The sequence below is a fragment of the Vicia villosa genome, unplaced genomic scaffold, assembly GCF_029867415.1.
Source record: "Vicia villosa cultivar HV-30 ecotype Madison, WI unplaced genomic scaffold, Vvil1.0 ctg.000283F_1_1, whole genome shotgun sequence".
In the NCBI taxonomy this organism is placed as follows: domain Eukaryota; kingdom Viridiplantae; phylum Streptophyta; class Magnoliopsida; order Fabales; family Fabaceae; genus Vicia; species Vicia villosa.
Genome location: NW_026705121.1, coordinates 478,969 through 493,034, shown reverse-complemented (window position 1 = coordinate 493,034; position 14,066 = coordinate 478,969). Strand labels below are relative to the sequence as shown.

Below are 14,066 nucleotides of genomic sequence, written 5' to 3'. Positions count from 1 at the left end.
CGGTAAAAAAGATTTACCCATGAATCTAACTTAGGTACATTTACTTTTAGGTTAAGTTTGGAGGAGAGGAGAGGAGAGAAGAAGGCTTCCAAAAATGAATTTTTAAAAAAAAAAAATTAGGGGTTTTTTTAGAGTTATGAATAAAAGCAAACCCTCCAAAACTCTCCCAATCAAAACCCGTTAATTCTTTTCCTTTAATCTTTCTCTATTTTTAAAGTTCTCTCCTTCCTTCCCCTCCAAATTTCTAAACATAATAAATTGTATTAAAATTTTTAATTAATTTTAAAATAAAATAAAATATAAAAGAGACGTGCCATTGAATCATAACGTTTAATTGATTGATAATATCAACACTCAACTAAATGTAAAAGTATTGGAGTATTCACCTGTATAAAAATAAATAATAATAAGTGTTGTAATAAATGGATTATTTTATTTAAAGAGATACTTTTTCTCCTGCACATTGAAATGACAATTTCATGAAAATTAAACTCTTCCTACTACTAGTATTATTTTATATTTATTTCAACTAAATATAAACTCAACGGTTATATGAACACATGCAAAGATCCTGATCAAAAGCAAGTATACATGTTCCACTACCTGTCTTAGGATATCTACTTTGACACATTTTGTTACAACAATCATAGTTACAGTCATTAGTGCAAACTCCCATCCCAATAACACAAGTAGGTGTTGGTTCTCCAGGTGGTGGCCGATCGAAAGTACAAGTGCATAAGTTTAAGAATGAGCATGATGTTCCTAAAACAATAACACCTTTTGCATAGGAATTACAGTGCGCAGAACAATCTTCTGCATCACATCTACCCACAATTTTTGTGCATTCACCTTTTACCTGAATTAATTGACCTATGCTTGGAAAAAGAAAAAAAATATTGTGAGATTTACGGTCAAGGATTCTTAAGCTAATATTGGCTCAGATATAAAATAGAATTCTCGAGACAGGCCGAGAAAGTGCAAGAACTACCAACCGACCTACCAAAATTTCAGTTAATCGATCAAATCACAGCATGCCAAATCAAAATATATCCCCTCTAAATCTAATCCTAAACAGACTACGAATATATATATGAACATCCGGTAAAATTACCAAATCCTGGAACCATAACCCACTTAGCAATCTAAACAATCTTATACCAAAAACTTTTAGGATAATCAAGGAGAGTAATCTTACCTGCAAGAAATAAAACCAGGATGGTAAAGAAATAGAAACACTTTGAGCTTTGATTCGCCATTACACTATGATACAATTTGCAAGTTTTCTTTTTGATTCGTTACTCCAATATTAAACTTAATATTTATAAGGGAAAAAAGTCAATGAGATTAGGATACAGGTGGAAAGCGCAGACAATTTAATATTTTATTTATGGTCATGCTAATACGTGGACATATATTAAGAAACTTTGTGATCAAACAAATTTTAAACATTAAAAAAGTCAGTGTTGCTAGCAGTCCTCTAATAGAGAAATGCTAGCAACACTCTCTTTTCAACACTCTTTCTAGCACTCACTTTCTTATTGGTTGAAACATGTGTGGGTCCTACCACTTTATGTGGGATCCACTTCCAAAGTGAGTGAACCACACATGTTTTAACCAATAAGAAAGTGAGTGTTGAAAAGAGAGTGTTGCTAGCAGTCCTCTAATAGAGAAATGCTAGCAACACTCTCTTTTCAACACTCTTTCTAGCACTCACTTTCTTATTGGTTGAAACATGTGTGGGTCCTACCACTTTATGTGGGATCCACTTCCAAAGTGAGTGACCCACACATGTTTTAACCAATAAGAAAGTGAGTGTTGAAAAGAGAGTGTTGCTAGCAGTCCTCTAATAGAGAAATGCTAGCAACACTCTCTTTTCAACACTCTTTCTAGCACTCACTTTCTTATTGGTTGAAACATGTGTGGGTCCTACCACTTTATGTGGGATCCACTTCCAAAGTGAGTGACCCACACATGTTTTAACCAATAAGAAAGTGAGTGTTGAAAAGAGAGTGTTGCTAGCAGTCCTCTAATAGAGAAATGCTAGCAACACTCTCTTTTCAACACTCTTTCTAGCACTCACTTTCTTATTGGTTGAAACATGTGTGGGTCCTACCACTTTATGTGGGATCCACTTCCAAAGTGAGTGACCCACACATGTTTTAACCAATAAGAAAGTGAGTGTTGAAAAGAGAGTGTTGCTAGCAGTCCTCATGCATAATATTTTTAAAATGATTTTTATATTTAATTTTGTATTTGTGTTCTTAAGACACAAGTCATCATTTTTATTTTTATATTACTTTTCAATTTTATAAAAAATATTTCATTTGAATTGTGCGCAATCTTAAATATATAATTAATAATGTTAATTTTAAAGGTAAAATTAATATTATTTACTAAATAATAAATATTAATTTCTCTCTCTCTCTTCGAACTCTTCCATAGCAGGATGCGACGTTGTCGGCTAGTGCAATAGTAAAGACTAGAGATTGAATTCATGGGAAATCAAATTTCACGCTGAAGAAGAAGAGAAAGTGAGGTCCAGTGTCAACAACAAACATTCCAAAAATAAAATGTTAGATTTTTCTTTAGTTTTGACATCATGCAAAATTTCTAATGGTGAAATTGCACTCACATACTCCCCCTTTTTAATGTTGGCAAAACTTGCGATGAGACATTTCATATTGATATCAAAGGCTCCCCCTAACTCTATGCTCCCTTCATCTTCGCATGTGCTTGACAACATCAAAAAGAAAGATAGCAAATCGTGAGAAGTATCATATTCCAATACAAGTACTCAACTCATATATCACACAGAGGCGTTTTTGCATAAAAGAACATTACAAATTAAGTAATTCGACGCAAGATTAATAAAGAAGGAAATGCAATAGCAAACTTCTCAAGTTGCTTCTACAACATCACAACAATTTATCATATCATAATGAAACTTCTGATGGCACAAACACATGTGCCTAGCATAGCGACAAGAATATGACACTACTTAATTCAAAATGACACAGTGTTCATAATATATGACACAATAGCAACATTAACAGTACAAGCAATATACATGTAAATATATAAATTTTGCATTAGTGCATGTAGAATAAGTAAGAAGAATACAAGCTAGTATATACAAGGACAAACTTTATATAAATGTGAACGAATTAATACAAGAAGTCACTTTAAGCATATAAACTGAGAACACGTAATGGTTATCAATCAAAAAATTTGGAAGTGAAAATTTATGGTCTTCATCATTTGCATACATGTGAAACAATGTTTGAACACCTAATAATATGCAGTGAGAAAAGTCTTACTTTCAAGAAGAAATTGAAACAATGTTACCTTACTCTTAATGAAACGGAAGTTGCACTCGCATGATGTAAAATACTCATACCAAAGTTAGAACAGTAGTATAAAGTGCAAGCAATATGATAGAAACTAAGCAATATTTGAGATGCCAATGATCTCCATGTATGTTGAAAAATGGTTCGGTTGCTAGAGGCTTAGAGAAAATGTCGGCTAGTTGATTTTTACTATCAACATGCTCGAATACAACATCCTCGTTTCGTGGCGATTTTCGATGTTCCTTTACTATATTTCCATTTTATATCTTCCAATGATCCATATGCGATGAATTACCATTTCATATTTGCTGATTCACTTCAAAAAAGTAGTTATCCTTGCTGCTCTTTTTCTATGGAACATGTTCACAAAAAAAGAAGATGGTATTGATTGGACTATTATACTTTTCTCACTTTCAACTCTTCTTAAGACCCTTGTTATGAGAATCCCTCTTTTAACATCTAATTATGGTGATTTCTCTGGACATTTCATGGTACCAATTATTCTACAAGTGTATTTGGTATACTTTTATGTTGTTTTTATTTGAATATAGAGCTTCTAAACTTTCTCAATACATAATAGTTTCCTGAAACTGTAGCTTCTATACCCTCATTCAAAGTTGAATCCAATGTGGTGCATGGAGAGATTGAAGTGCAGCTTGAGGAACAAGATCTGGTTTCAGAATTGAAATTTTGGGAATATGCGCTGATCATGTATGCGATAGGTGATGAACTTTCAATGAATGGGGTTAGGAAGTTTATGCTGAACTACTGGAACTTTGTGACTTTGCCGGAGCTATACTATAATGAGGAAGGATTCTTCATTATTCGATTCAAATCGAAAGAGGACAGAAATGAGGTATTGGTGAGAGGGCCATATATCATATACAAGAAACCCATGCTTCTTCACAAATAGACTCCAACTTTACTCTACAGGATGATATTCTGCGAGTGCTCCCCATCTAGGTCATGTTCCCTCAGCTGCCTTTGGTGACGTGGGGGGAAAAGCATTGGGAAAATTGCGAGTGCAATAGGAAAACCAGTTATGGTTGATGAATGTACTGCGAAGAAATTACGTGTTACCTATGCTAGAGTCTTGATAGAGGTGGATGTAACTACAGAGCTGAAGAACTACATAAATATCAGGGATCCCTGAGGTAAACTTCTGAGCCAACATGTAGATTATGAGTGGAGACCTCCTTTTTGCAAAAAATGCAACAAGGTGGGACATGAGTGCAGAAAGATTGAGCCTCAACCTCAGCCAAAGAAGAAAAATGAAGCCCAACCAGCTTGGATTAAGAAGAAAGTGATTGAACCAGGAGAATGCAGTAAAACTAATGATACTGTGAATGTAGAGGAAGATGCAGCTTGGAAGACAATTCCAGTATCAAATAGGAAGAAGCAAAAGGAGACTGAGGTACCTAGTATACAAGTGGAATGCAATAATGAGTTTGACCTCCTCATAAATGGTGAACCTGTGGGGAGTGGGTATCTCCTTGTCCCATGATTATTAGCTGGAACGTGAGAGGGCTGAATAAGAAGGCAAGGTGTAGGGAGGTTGCAGCCCACCTCAAGAAGCTTCAAACAACTTGTTGTGTTTTGATAGAAACTAGAGTAAAAGAGCATAATGCCAATAAGATTCGTAACTGGCTGGGCAATAATTGGAGCTATGCAGATAACTATAACTGCCATCCAAATGGGAGACTCTGGCTCATATGGAATACAGGTTACTGGGATATTAATATCAAACAAAAATCTGAGCAACACATTCACTAACTAATGAAGCACGATCAGGTCCAAATTAACCTCACTTTAGTCTATGGGCATAATCAACTGGATAACTGTAGAAAGTTATGGAAGAACATTCATATGCTTGCCCCACAAATCCACGGCCCTTGGATGATCATTGGAGATTACAACAATGTGCTGAAATTACAGGACCGTATTGGAGGTAATGAAGTACGCAGAGCAGAATATATTGAGTTAGAAGAATTGATGAATGACATTGGACTCTATGAGCATGAAACTAGGGGAAGCCACTACACTTGGTCTAACAAGCACGGTCAAGGAGCTATCTATAGCAGAATTGATATCGCTATATGCAATGGAGAGTGGTTCAGTGCATTCCCTAGGTGTGAGATGATGTGTTGCAGCCTCATATTTCATATCACTCCCCTCTAAAGGTGAGACTAGACAGTAGCATAACTGAGCATAGATTTAGACCCTGTTTTAAATTTCTCAATTGTGTTACTGAAAGAAAAGACTACATGGACACCTTAAGGGAGAGTTGGAGAATCCCTATAGAGGGCAGGCCTATGTACATCTGCTGGAGGAAACTCATCAGATTGCAAAAGGTCATGATTTCCCTCAATAGAGCCATCGCAGATGGAGTTAAGAGAATCCAACTTAGTAGAGATAATCTTGAAAAAGTTCAAACTATGCTGGAGGAAGATAAATTCAATAGGGATATTATTGAACAAGCCAAGTATTGGACTGATGAGATTATCAAAGGGACTAACATTGAAGAGAAAATTCTCAGCCAAAAAGCTAAGGTGGATTGGTTGCAATTAGGGGATGGTAACAACAGATACTTCCATGCTATTGTGAATCAAAAGAATAAACAAAAAAGTCTGCTTGGGTTGGAAGATCAGAATGGAAAGCTGTTAACTGGGTTTCAAGACTTGGAGGAGGAGATTCTGAAATTTTATACCAACCTGGTGGGTACTGCTTCAAATAACCTGGACCATGTGGATATCATGGCTCTAAGGAATGAAACTCAATTGAGGGAAGATCAAAGAGTGGAATTAGAGCAACCTATCACTGTGAATGAAATTACTAATGCCTTAAAAAGCATTGGGGATTCCAAAGCTCCAGGAATTGATGGATACAATGCTAAGTTCTATAAGGCTAGTTGGCATGTTATTAAGAAGGAGGTTATAGATGCAACAAAGGAGTTCTTCCAAGATGATAGGCTTTACCCTGCTATAAATTGCACACTGGTGACTCTTATCCCAAAACATACTGAAGCAAGGAAGATGAAGGACATGAGGCCAATAGCATGCTGCACCACACTATATAAAATCATTTCAAAAATCTTAACTGTCAGATTGAGCAAAGTCATTGGATGCCTGGTGGATCCAAGTCAATCTGCCTTCATCCCTGGCAGAGTGATTCATGACAATATCCTCATGGCCCGGGAGCTCCTTAGAAGGTATACCTGCAAATATTTGTCTCCCAAGTGTGCCATCCAGATGGATCTCCAGAAGGCATATGACACTGTTGAGTGGTATGCCCTGGAGTGTATCTTGAGAGAAATGAATTTTCCTCCTCACTTTACAAAATGGATTATGCTATGTATGACCACTGCGTCTTATAGGTATTATATCCATGGTAGACAAAGTAAAATCCTTAAGGCCAAGAGAGGATTGAGACAAGGAGACCCCATGTCTCCCCTCCTCTATGTTTTAATTATGGAGTATTTGCATAGATGTTTGAAAAAGCTGCAGTGTAGGCCTCAATTTAAATTTCATCCTAAGTGTGCAAAATTGAGCATCATCAACATTTGTTTTGCGGATGACATAATTTTATTTACAAGGGGTGACACTACATCTATTCAGCTCATTATGGAGGAAGTTAAAGGCTTTTCCCAAGCAATTGGATTGAAAGCCAATCCTCAAAAATGTAAGGTATTCTTTGGGGGAGTTAGCATTGATGATCAAACTAATATCTTGGCTATCACTGGTTTTTCTGCAGGTAACTTTCCATTTAAGTATCTTGGAGTTCCAATCACCAGTAAGAAACTGCATATTGCCTTATACCAACCTCTCATTGATAGGATTGTTATAAGGATTCAGACTTGGACTGCTAGCATCCTGAGCTACGCGGGCAGAAGACAACTCATCCAAAGTGTGTTGAATGCCATGACATCCTACTGGATGCAAGTTTATCCAATGCCAAAAAAGGTGATACATCATATCTGTGCAATTTGCAGGAGCTTTCTTTGGAGTAGCAGAGATGAGATCAGTAGGAAATCTCCAATTGCATGGGAGTCTGTTTCTGAACCTAAGAAAGTAGGAGGGCTAAACTTGGTGGACTTGAATTGTTGGAACAAAGCAACAATTATAAAGCTCCTGTGGAATCTCCAGGCAAAGGCTGACAAATTGTGGGTTATGTGGATGCATGTATACTATCTGAAGGGACAGCCTATTGATACGTGGAGAATGCCTACCAACTGTTCTTGGATTATGAAGAAAATGATGAGTTACCGTGCAGATATGCATCATAGTACCTATTGGAACAATTCTCTCCAGACTGGAAAATACATAACCAAATACATGTATCACGAGCTCAGAGGTGAGAAGCCCCCCACTCCATGGTACAAAATATTCTATCATAATGCGGCGAGGCCTCGAGCAAGATTCATCATGTGGCTTGCGTTATGGGACGGGTTACCTACTAAAAGCAGATTGGCCCGGTTTGGAATTATAACAGATGGAGCATGTGTTTTCTGCAAGAAGGAGGAAACACAAGAACACCTTCTATTTGATTGTGTGGTCACTGGAGATATTTGGAGGCAGATTTTGAAGTGGATTGGCTTTGATAGAATACCATTTGCCTGGAACAATTGTTGGAGCGGTAAAGCGGCAAGCAACAAAAGATTTGGAAGTATTCATCCGGGAATTATCGTGTCCACAGAGATTGGTGAGAAGAACTGCCGTTCGACTATCTCGCGTTCTAAGTTTCATGATTTGGGTGCGGAAAGGTAAATGCGGGAAAAGTAAATAAAAGCAGATAAACAATCTCAATAGCCTAAGAGAAATAGTTATGGAATTGCATTTCGTTCTACCCGTCGAATACTTAAATCTGAAGATCTATCGCTCGACACTCACAATACGCATCAACATCACCGGGCATCACTCGAGATGCCACATCGGTGTCCATGTCTGCAACACCGACGAAAGCTCAACCGTACTATTCACATCAGCGATTTCTCCACCGACACAAACAACACGGAGGCATTAGACTCGATACCCACTATGATTGTTAGTCCTGAATCCATGTCTGCAACCCAGAAACTAACAGTTATCATTCCTAATCAAGATCTATGGTGTCCATGTCTGCAACAACACAAATCCAGAGCATTTAAGCAAAAAGATCAAGAACAACAACAATGATGATTTGTAAAGCGAATATATAAACGATCCCAAGATCCACAAATATACATACAATAAGAGTAGAAACATACATACAACACCCACCATTGGAATGAAACAAAGGGAAGAGAGAAGATGAACCGGAAAGATCTCACCGGTACAATGAAATCGAGTCAGATCCATGATCAATCCACATGACGTCGCACCCAATGGTGTTTCCTAAGCCTCTAAACTACCAAAAAAGGATCAGAGCTCAACTTGTCAAGAAGAGGTGATAAAAAACCTAGAAAAATCTGTTCTAAGCTATTTATACAAAACTGAAATACGCACAGCGCGCGACGCGCCGGATGCAGCGCGCGACGCGCCATCTCACTTATATACCAAACCGCCCTAGAGCGCGACGCGCCCAATCTTCTGCCAGACTATGTTCTTCAAACTCAAAGAGGGCGCGACGCGCCCTACAGCGCGCGACGCGCCCTACAGCGCGCGAAGCGCCCTGCACCAGAACAGCAGAATTATTTCCTCTTTGCTCTCGCAGCCGTGTCTTCGACACTTTATTCCTCAAGGCTCCGAAAACGCAAGAATACCTACAAAAATACAACAAAAATATCAAACGGTATAAAAGTATATGAAAATACAAGTATTCGTAAAGTAAACGTAATTACACAAAAACGGGGGATTATTCAAATGATATTAACAAAAAGCATTGATAAGTGCCACTATTTACATACACAAAATAACTACAATTTGGCACTTAACAACTCTCCCCAACTAGAATCTGTTTGTCCTCAAACAGGGCTAAACACTCAAATCGCAAAAGTAAAAATCCAAAGAATCAAGAATCAACAAAGTTTAGAAAAACGAAACAATTGTACGGTTCAAACAAAAACGTACGAACAAAGTAAATACTTACCATTATCCTACAACGACAACATGAAAATGAAACGATTCCTAAGTACAAAAATTCATACAAAAACATTCTAAACAAAACATGCTCAATCACGAATCACGCCTAGCAAAAACTCATCGGTAGATGAAAAACACCGAAAGGTGAGGACTTTGAACACTCATCCAACAATCTTGCAAACAATAGACAAAATTATGCGTTCATCTAAAAATAGTATTGAAAATGCAACGACACGAATCACAAGGGCTTTTAAGGTTGTAATGTGGCTCGGTTAACAAACAAATGATAAGTCCTAAAGCTAATCGAAACAAAAACTTGCCTAAACCTAAGGGAGTAATTACTTCCACAAAGTTTCAAACAATACAATTTCAATCCAACTTTTCTCTTCATCACAAATTTCACACCAAACACAAAACTTATTAGCACACTCTTATTCTAAACTCTTTTTGTTCTTTTCTTTTTCTAGCTTTTCTCTTTTTTTCTTTCTTTTTCTTTTCTTTCTTTCTCACTTTTTTTTTTCTTTTTCTTTTTCTTTTCTTAACCTCACATCAATCACAACATAAAGAGGCAAACACCTTCTCCCCAACTTGAATTCAACCATAACATAAAGTGAATACTCCCTACTTTCTAAGGCAAGGTAAAAATCCAACTAAACATCATAGTTAAGGTCAAGAAAACAAAGATAATCAAAATCCATCAAAAAGGGTGAACTATGTCTCAAGTTCAAAAACAAAATGGACAATGACAAAAAGGCTCAAAGGGGGTACGAATGGTCACACACTCACAAGGTAAAATGACATTTGGCTTATGGTAGTTGTGCTCAAAATCAAACAAGTGCCTTGATCACTTTCGTGCATTCACAAAATCGATACAGACGAAAGATTAAACATAATAATATCCAGTTAAAACAAGAAATGTCGGTCACTCACATATATACACAATGGAAAGCCACCTCACATTTATGGTAAAAAGGGGAAACTAATTGTGATTCAAGTCATGAGCAAGTTATGCAAAAAGAATGAATAGTATGAAAATTGTACAAATGAAAAGTCTCCTAAACATGCTATGCTATAGAAAGCGATAAACGAGTACCTTGCAACGTACAAATTCGATCAATCATTACCGCACAACCGGCTTGTTGAATCAATCAAAATCGAAGAATTACCAAATGCGACTCCAAGTAATCGGGCCAAAATTTGAGTCTAAACACAAACAAAAGAATTAAAAATAAATCGATAAAATACTATACTATAAAGCCTTGGTGTAAGTGGGAAAAAGGCGAGTCGAGTGACCCGTTAAAAAGAGGTCACTGGCCAAAAGCTGCCCAGCGCGCGACGCACCCATGAGCGCGCGACGCGCGCTACACCAGAAAAACCAGACCAGTCTAAAAAGACAGATTTTTCAGTGAGCCACCACTTAACACCTACACAACTCAATTACAGAAAAACAGAAAAATAAAACCGTTGGGGTGCCTCCCAACAAGCGCTCGTTTAGCGTCGTTAGCTCGACGCCTTTATTGTTTCACGAATGGTAAGAAACTTCCTCGCGGTACGCCAATGCTTTCGCCTCAAACGCAACCTAAAGAAAATGACCTGCCCAAACACTTAATCAAAACTATACGAAACTTAAAACATAAAACCATCGCAATGCGATTAATCTCAACCAATCCCCGGCAACGGCGCCATTTTGTTGGAGCGGTAAAGCGGCAAGCAACAAAAGATTTGGAAGTATTCATCCGGGAATTATCGTGTCCACAGAGATTGGTGAGAAGAACTGCCGTTCGACTATCTCGCGTTCTAAGTTTCATGATTTGGGTGCGGAAAGGTAAATGCGGGAAAAGTAAATAAAAGCAGATAAACAATCTCAATAGCCTAAGAGAAATAGTTATGGAATTGCATTTCGTTCTACCCGTCGAATACTTAAATCTGAAGATCTATCGCTCGACACTCACAATACGCATCAACATCACCGGGCATCACTCGAGATGCCACATCGGTGTCCATGTCTGCAACACCGACGAAAGCTCAACCGTACTATTCACATCAGCGATTTCTCCACCGACACAAACAACACGGAGGCATTAGACTCGATACCCACTATGATTGTTAGTCCTGAATCCATGTCTGCAACCCAGAAACTAACAGTTATCATTCCTAATCAAGATCTATGGTGTCCATGTCTGCAACAACACAAATCCAGAGCATTTAAGCAAAAAGATCAAGAACAACAACAATGATGATTTGTAAAGCGAATATATAAACGATCCCAAGATCCACAAATATACATACAATAAGAGTAGAAACATACATACAACACCCACCATTGGAATGAAACAAAGGGAAGAGAGAAGATGAACCGGAAAGATCTCACCGGTACAATGAAATCGAGTCAGATCCATGATCAATCCACATGACGTCGCACCCAATGGTGTTTCCTAAGCCTCTAAACTACCAAAAAAGGATCAGAGCTCAACTTGTCAAGAAGAGGTGATAAAAAACCTAGAAAAATCTGTTCTAAGCTATTTATACAAAACTGAAATACGCACACCGCGCGACGCGCCGGATGCAGCGCGCGACGCGCCATCTCACTTATATACCAAACCGCCCTAGAGCGCGACGCGCCCAATCTTCTGCCAGACTATGTTCTTCAAACTCAAAGAGGGCGCGACGCGCCCTACAGCGCGCGAAGCGCCCTGCACCAGAACAGCAGAATTATTTCCTCTTTGCTCTCGCAGCCGTGTCTTCGACACTTTATTCCTCAAGGCTCCGAAAACGCAAGAATACCTACAAAAATACAACAAAAATATCAAACGGTATAAAAGTATATGAAAATACAAGTATTCGTAAAGTAAACGTAATTACACAAAAACGGGGGATTATTCAAACAATATTAACAAAAAGCATTGATAAGTGCCACTATTTACATACACAAAATAACTACAATTTGGCACTTAACAACAATGAGAAGAAATGGTTATACGAGGAAACCGCTAGAAAGGGCTGGAGAAGAATGATACTTAAGGCTGCTGCTGCTGAAACAATCTATTCCATATGGGAGTTACGAAACACAATTATTTTCAAGGGGCTTAAGGTGGATGATAAGCTTCCACACAGGATCCGTACCAACATTGTGACTAGATGTAGTGGTATCCCTAAGCTTAAGAATCATGTTAATGTAGAAGAGCTTAGCATTAGATAAATGTTGTTGTTTTTTCTTTATGGGGTGATTTGTTTGTTTGGATTACCTGGATCCCTTAGGATCGGTGTATGCATCATTGTTTTTGGCTAGTAATAAAAATTTATCTTCTATCCAAAAAAAAGTTGATTCCGCTCAATGGTAGAGAATTGCTTCAAACTGATGTTGAGATAGGTGAATATGGTAAACTTTATGTTTTTGTTAGAAGATCAACAACTAACTCAATGGTATATGAATCTTTTAACAAATCTCATTTACACAATACGACACAATGAGCTTGGAAGTACTCTAGCCCTTAAGGCTTTGTTTGCGAGTTTGGAGGAGAAGGGGGGAGGGCTTTGGAAAATAGGAAGGATTGATGAAAAGAATAGAAAGATTTTGGGTAGGAGAGTTTTGGATGGTTTGTTTTTATTTATAACACCAAAAACCCCCTAAAATGGGGGAACTCAAAAATTGTATTGAAGGAGGATTTTGGAGGGCTTACATAAATTTTTAAAATATCTTTTAGGTTGTTATAGTATTCGGAAAATTAAAAATATATTAATGATAATGACTCTTTTATTATTCCAAAACCCTCCAAAAATTTTGGTTATGAGGGTTTTGGATGGTTTGATTTTATTCATAACACCAAAAATCCTCTAAAATGGGGGAACTCAAAAATTATATTGAAGAACAGTTTTGAAGGGTTTTGGAGGGCTTACATAAATTCTTAAAATATCTTTTAGGTTGTTATATTATTCTGAAAATTAAAAATATATTAATGGTAATGACTCTTTTATTATTCTAAACAAAATCATTTTTTTCAAAAAATGTCAAATATATTTTATTTTATTTTAAATTTCGTTTTCGAAAGCCTTCTCCTTCTCCTCCAAACTCGCAAACAAAACCTAAGAGTTAAAAGGTAATGTAGTTAACCAAGTGTGGTCAATAATCCATATAACTATGTTTTTAAAATATAACTAGAACTTTTTTCCCTTACGATTTTCCCTTAAGATACAACAATTATGATTGTACAAAAAATAAATACATTAATAGTTATTCAACAAAAATTTAAAATAAAAGAGATCAAGTAAGAATAAAATTATTTACTACTTTATTCATATTTTAATATAAATTTTGAATTACATAGTTTTTTAAAATAACAAATAAAAATCACAAATATAAAAATTATTTTAATAATTAATTATGATAAAAAAAATCATTTTTCACTTAATTTAAAAAAATTACAAGAAGATTTTGTCTTAATTTTATTTAGTGAATAAATTATATATTTAATTTTATATAATTCAAAATTTACTTATGAAATATAATAAGAATATTTTTCATTTATATAAGTTAGTAAAATAATTTTTAACTTTAAAATTGTTTTGGAAATTTTGTTTTTAAAATGAAAATTTTTAACTGTAAAATTGTTTTTTAAAATTAGTTTATGAAATTATTTTTTTATGTATCATAAAATATAATAAA

The 14,066-nt window shown here is 36.4% G+C and overlaps 2 protein-coding genes across 2 annotated transcripts; one reads left to right on the top strand and one right to left on the bottom strand.

Annotated features, from left to right (window-relative positions):
- Positions 1-453: 453 nt before the first annotated feature.
- On the bottom strand, positions 454-1,277 carry LOC131626366 (defensin-like protein 183). The gene is made up of 2 exons (XM_058897182.1): positions 1,196-1,277; positions 454-870 (listed from the first exon to the last, which is right to left on the bottom strand). Exons 1-2 carry the CDS (start codon positions 1,254-1,256, stop codon positions 542-544), a joined length of 390 nt encoding a protein of 129 aa, XP_058753165.1. The 5' UTR covers positions 1,257-1,277; the 3' UTR covers positions 454-541.
- A 2,429-nt stretch (positions 1,278-3,706) lies between these two features.
- LOC131626385 (uncharacterized) lies at positions 3,707-12,602 on the top strand. The gene is made up of 7 exons (XM_058897201.1): positions 3,707-3,838; positions 3,928-4,203; positions 4,567-4,761; positions 5,020-5,070; positions 5,283-5,476; positions 5,602-7,987; positions 12,372-12,602. Exons 1-7 carry the CDS (start codon positions 3,707-3,709, stop codon positions 12,600-12,602), a joined length of 3,465 nt encoding a protein of 1,154 aa, XP_058753184.1.
- The last annotated feature ends 1,464 nt before the right edge of the window (positions 12,603-14,066 follow it).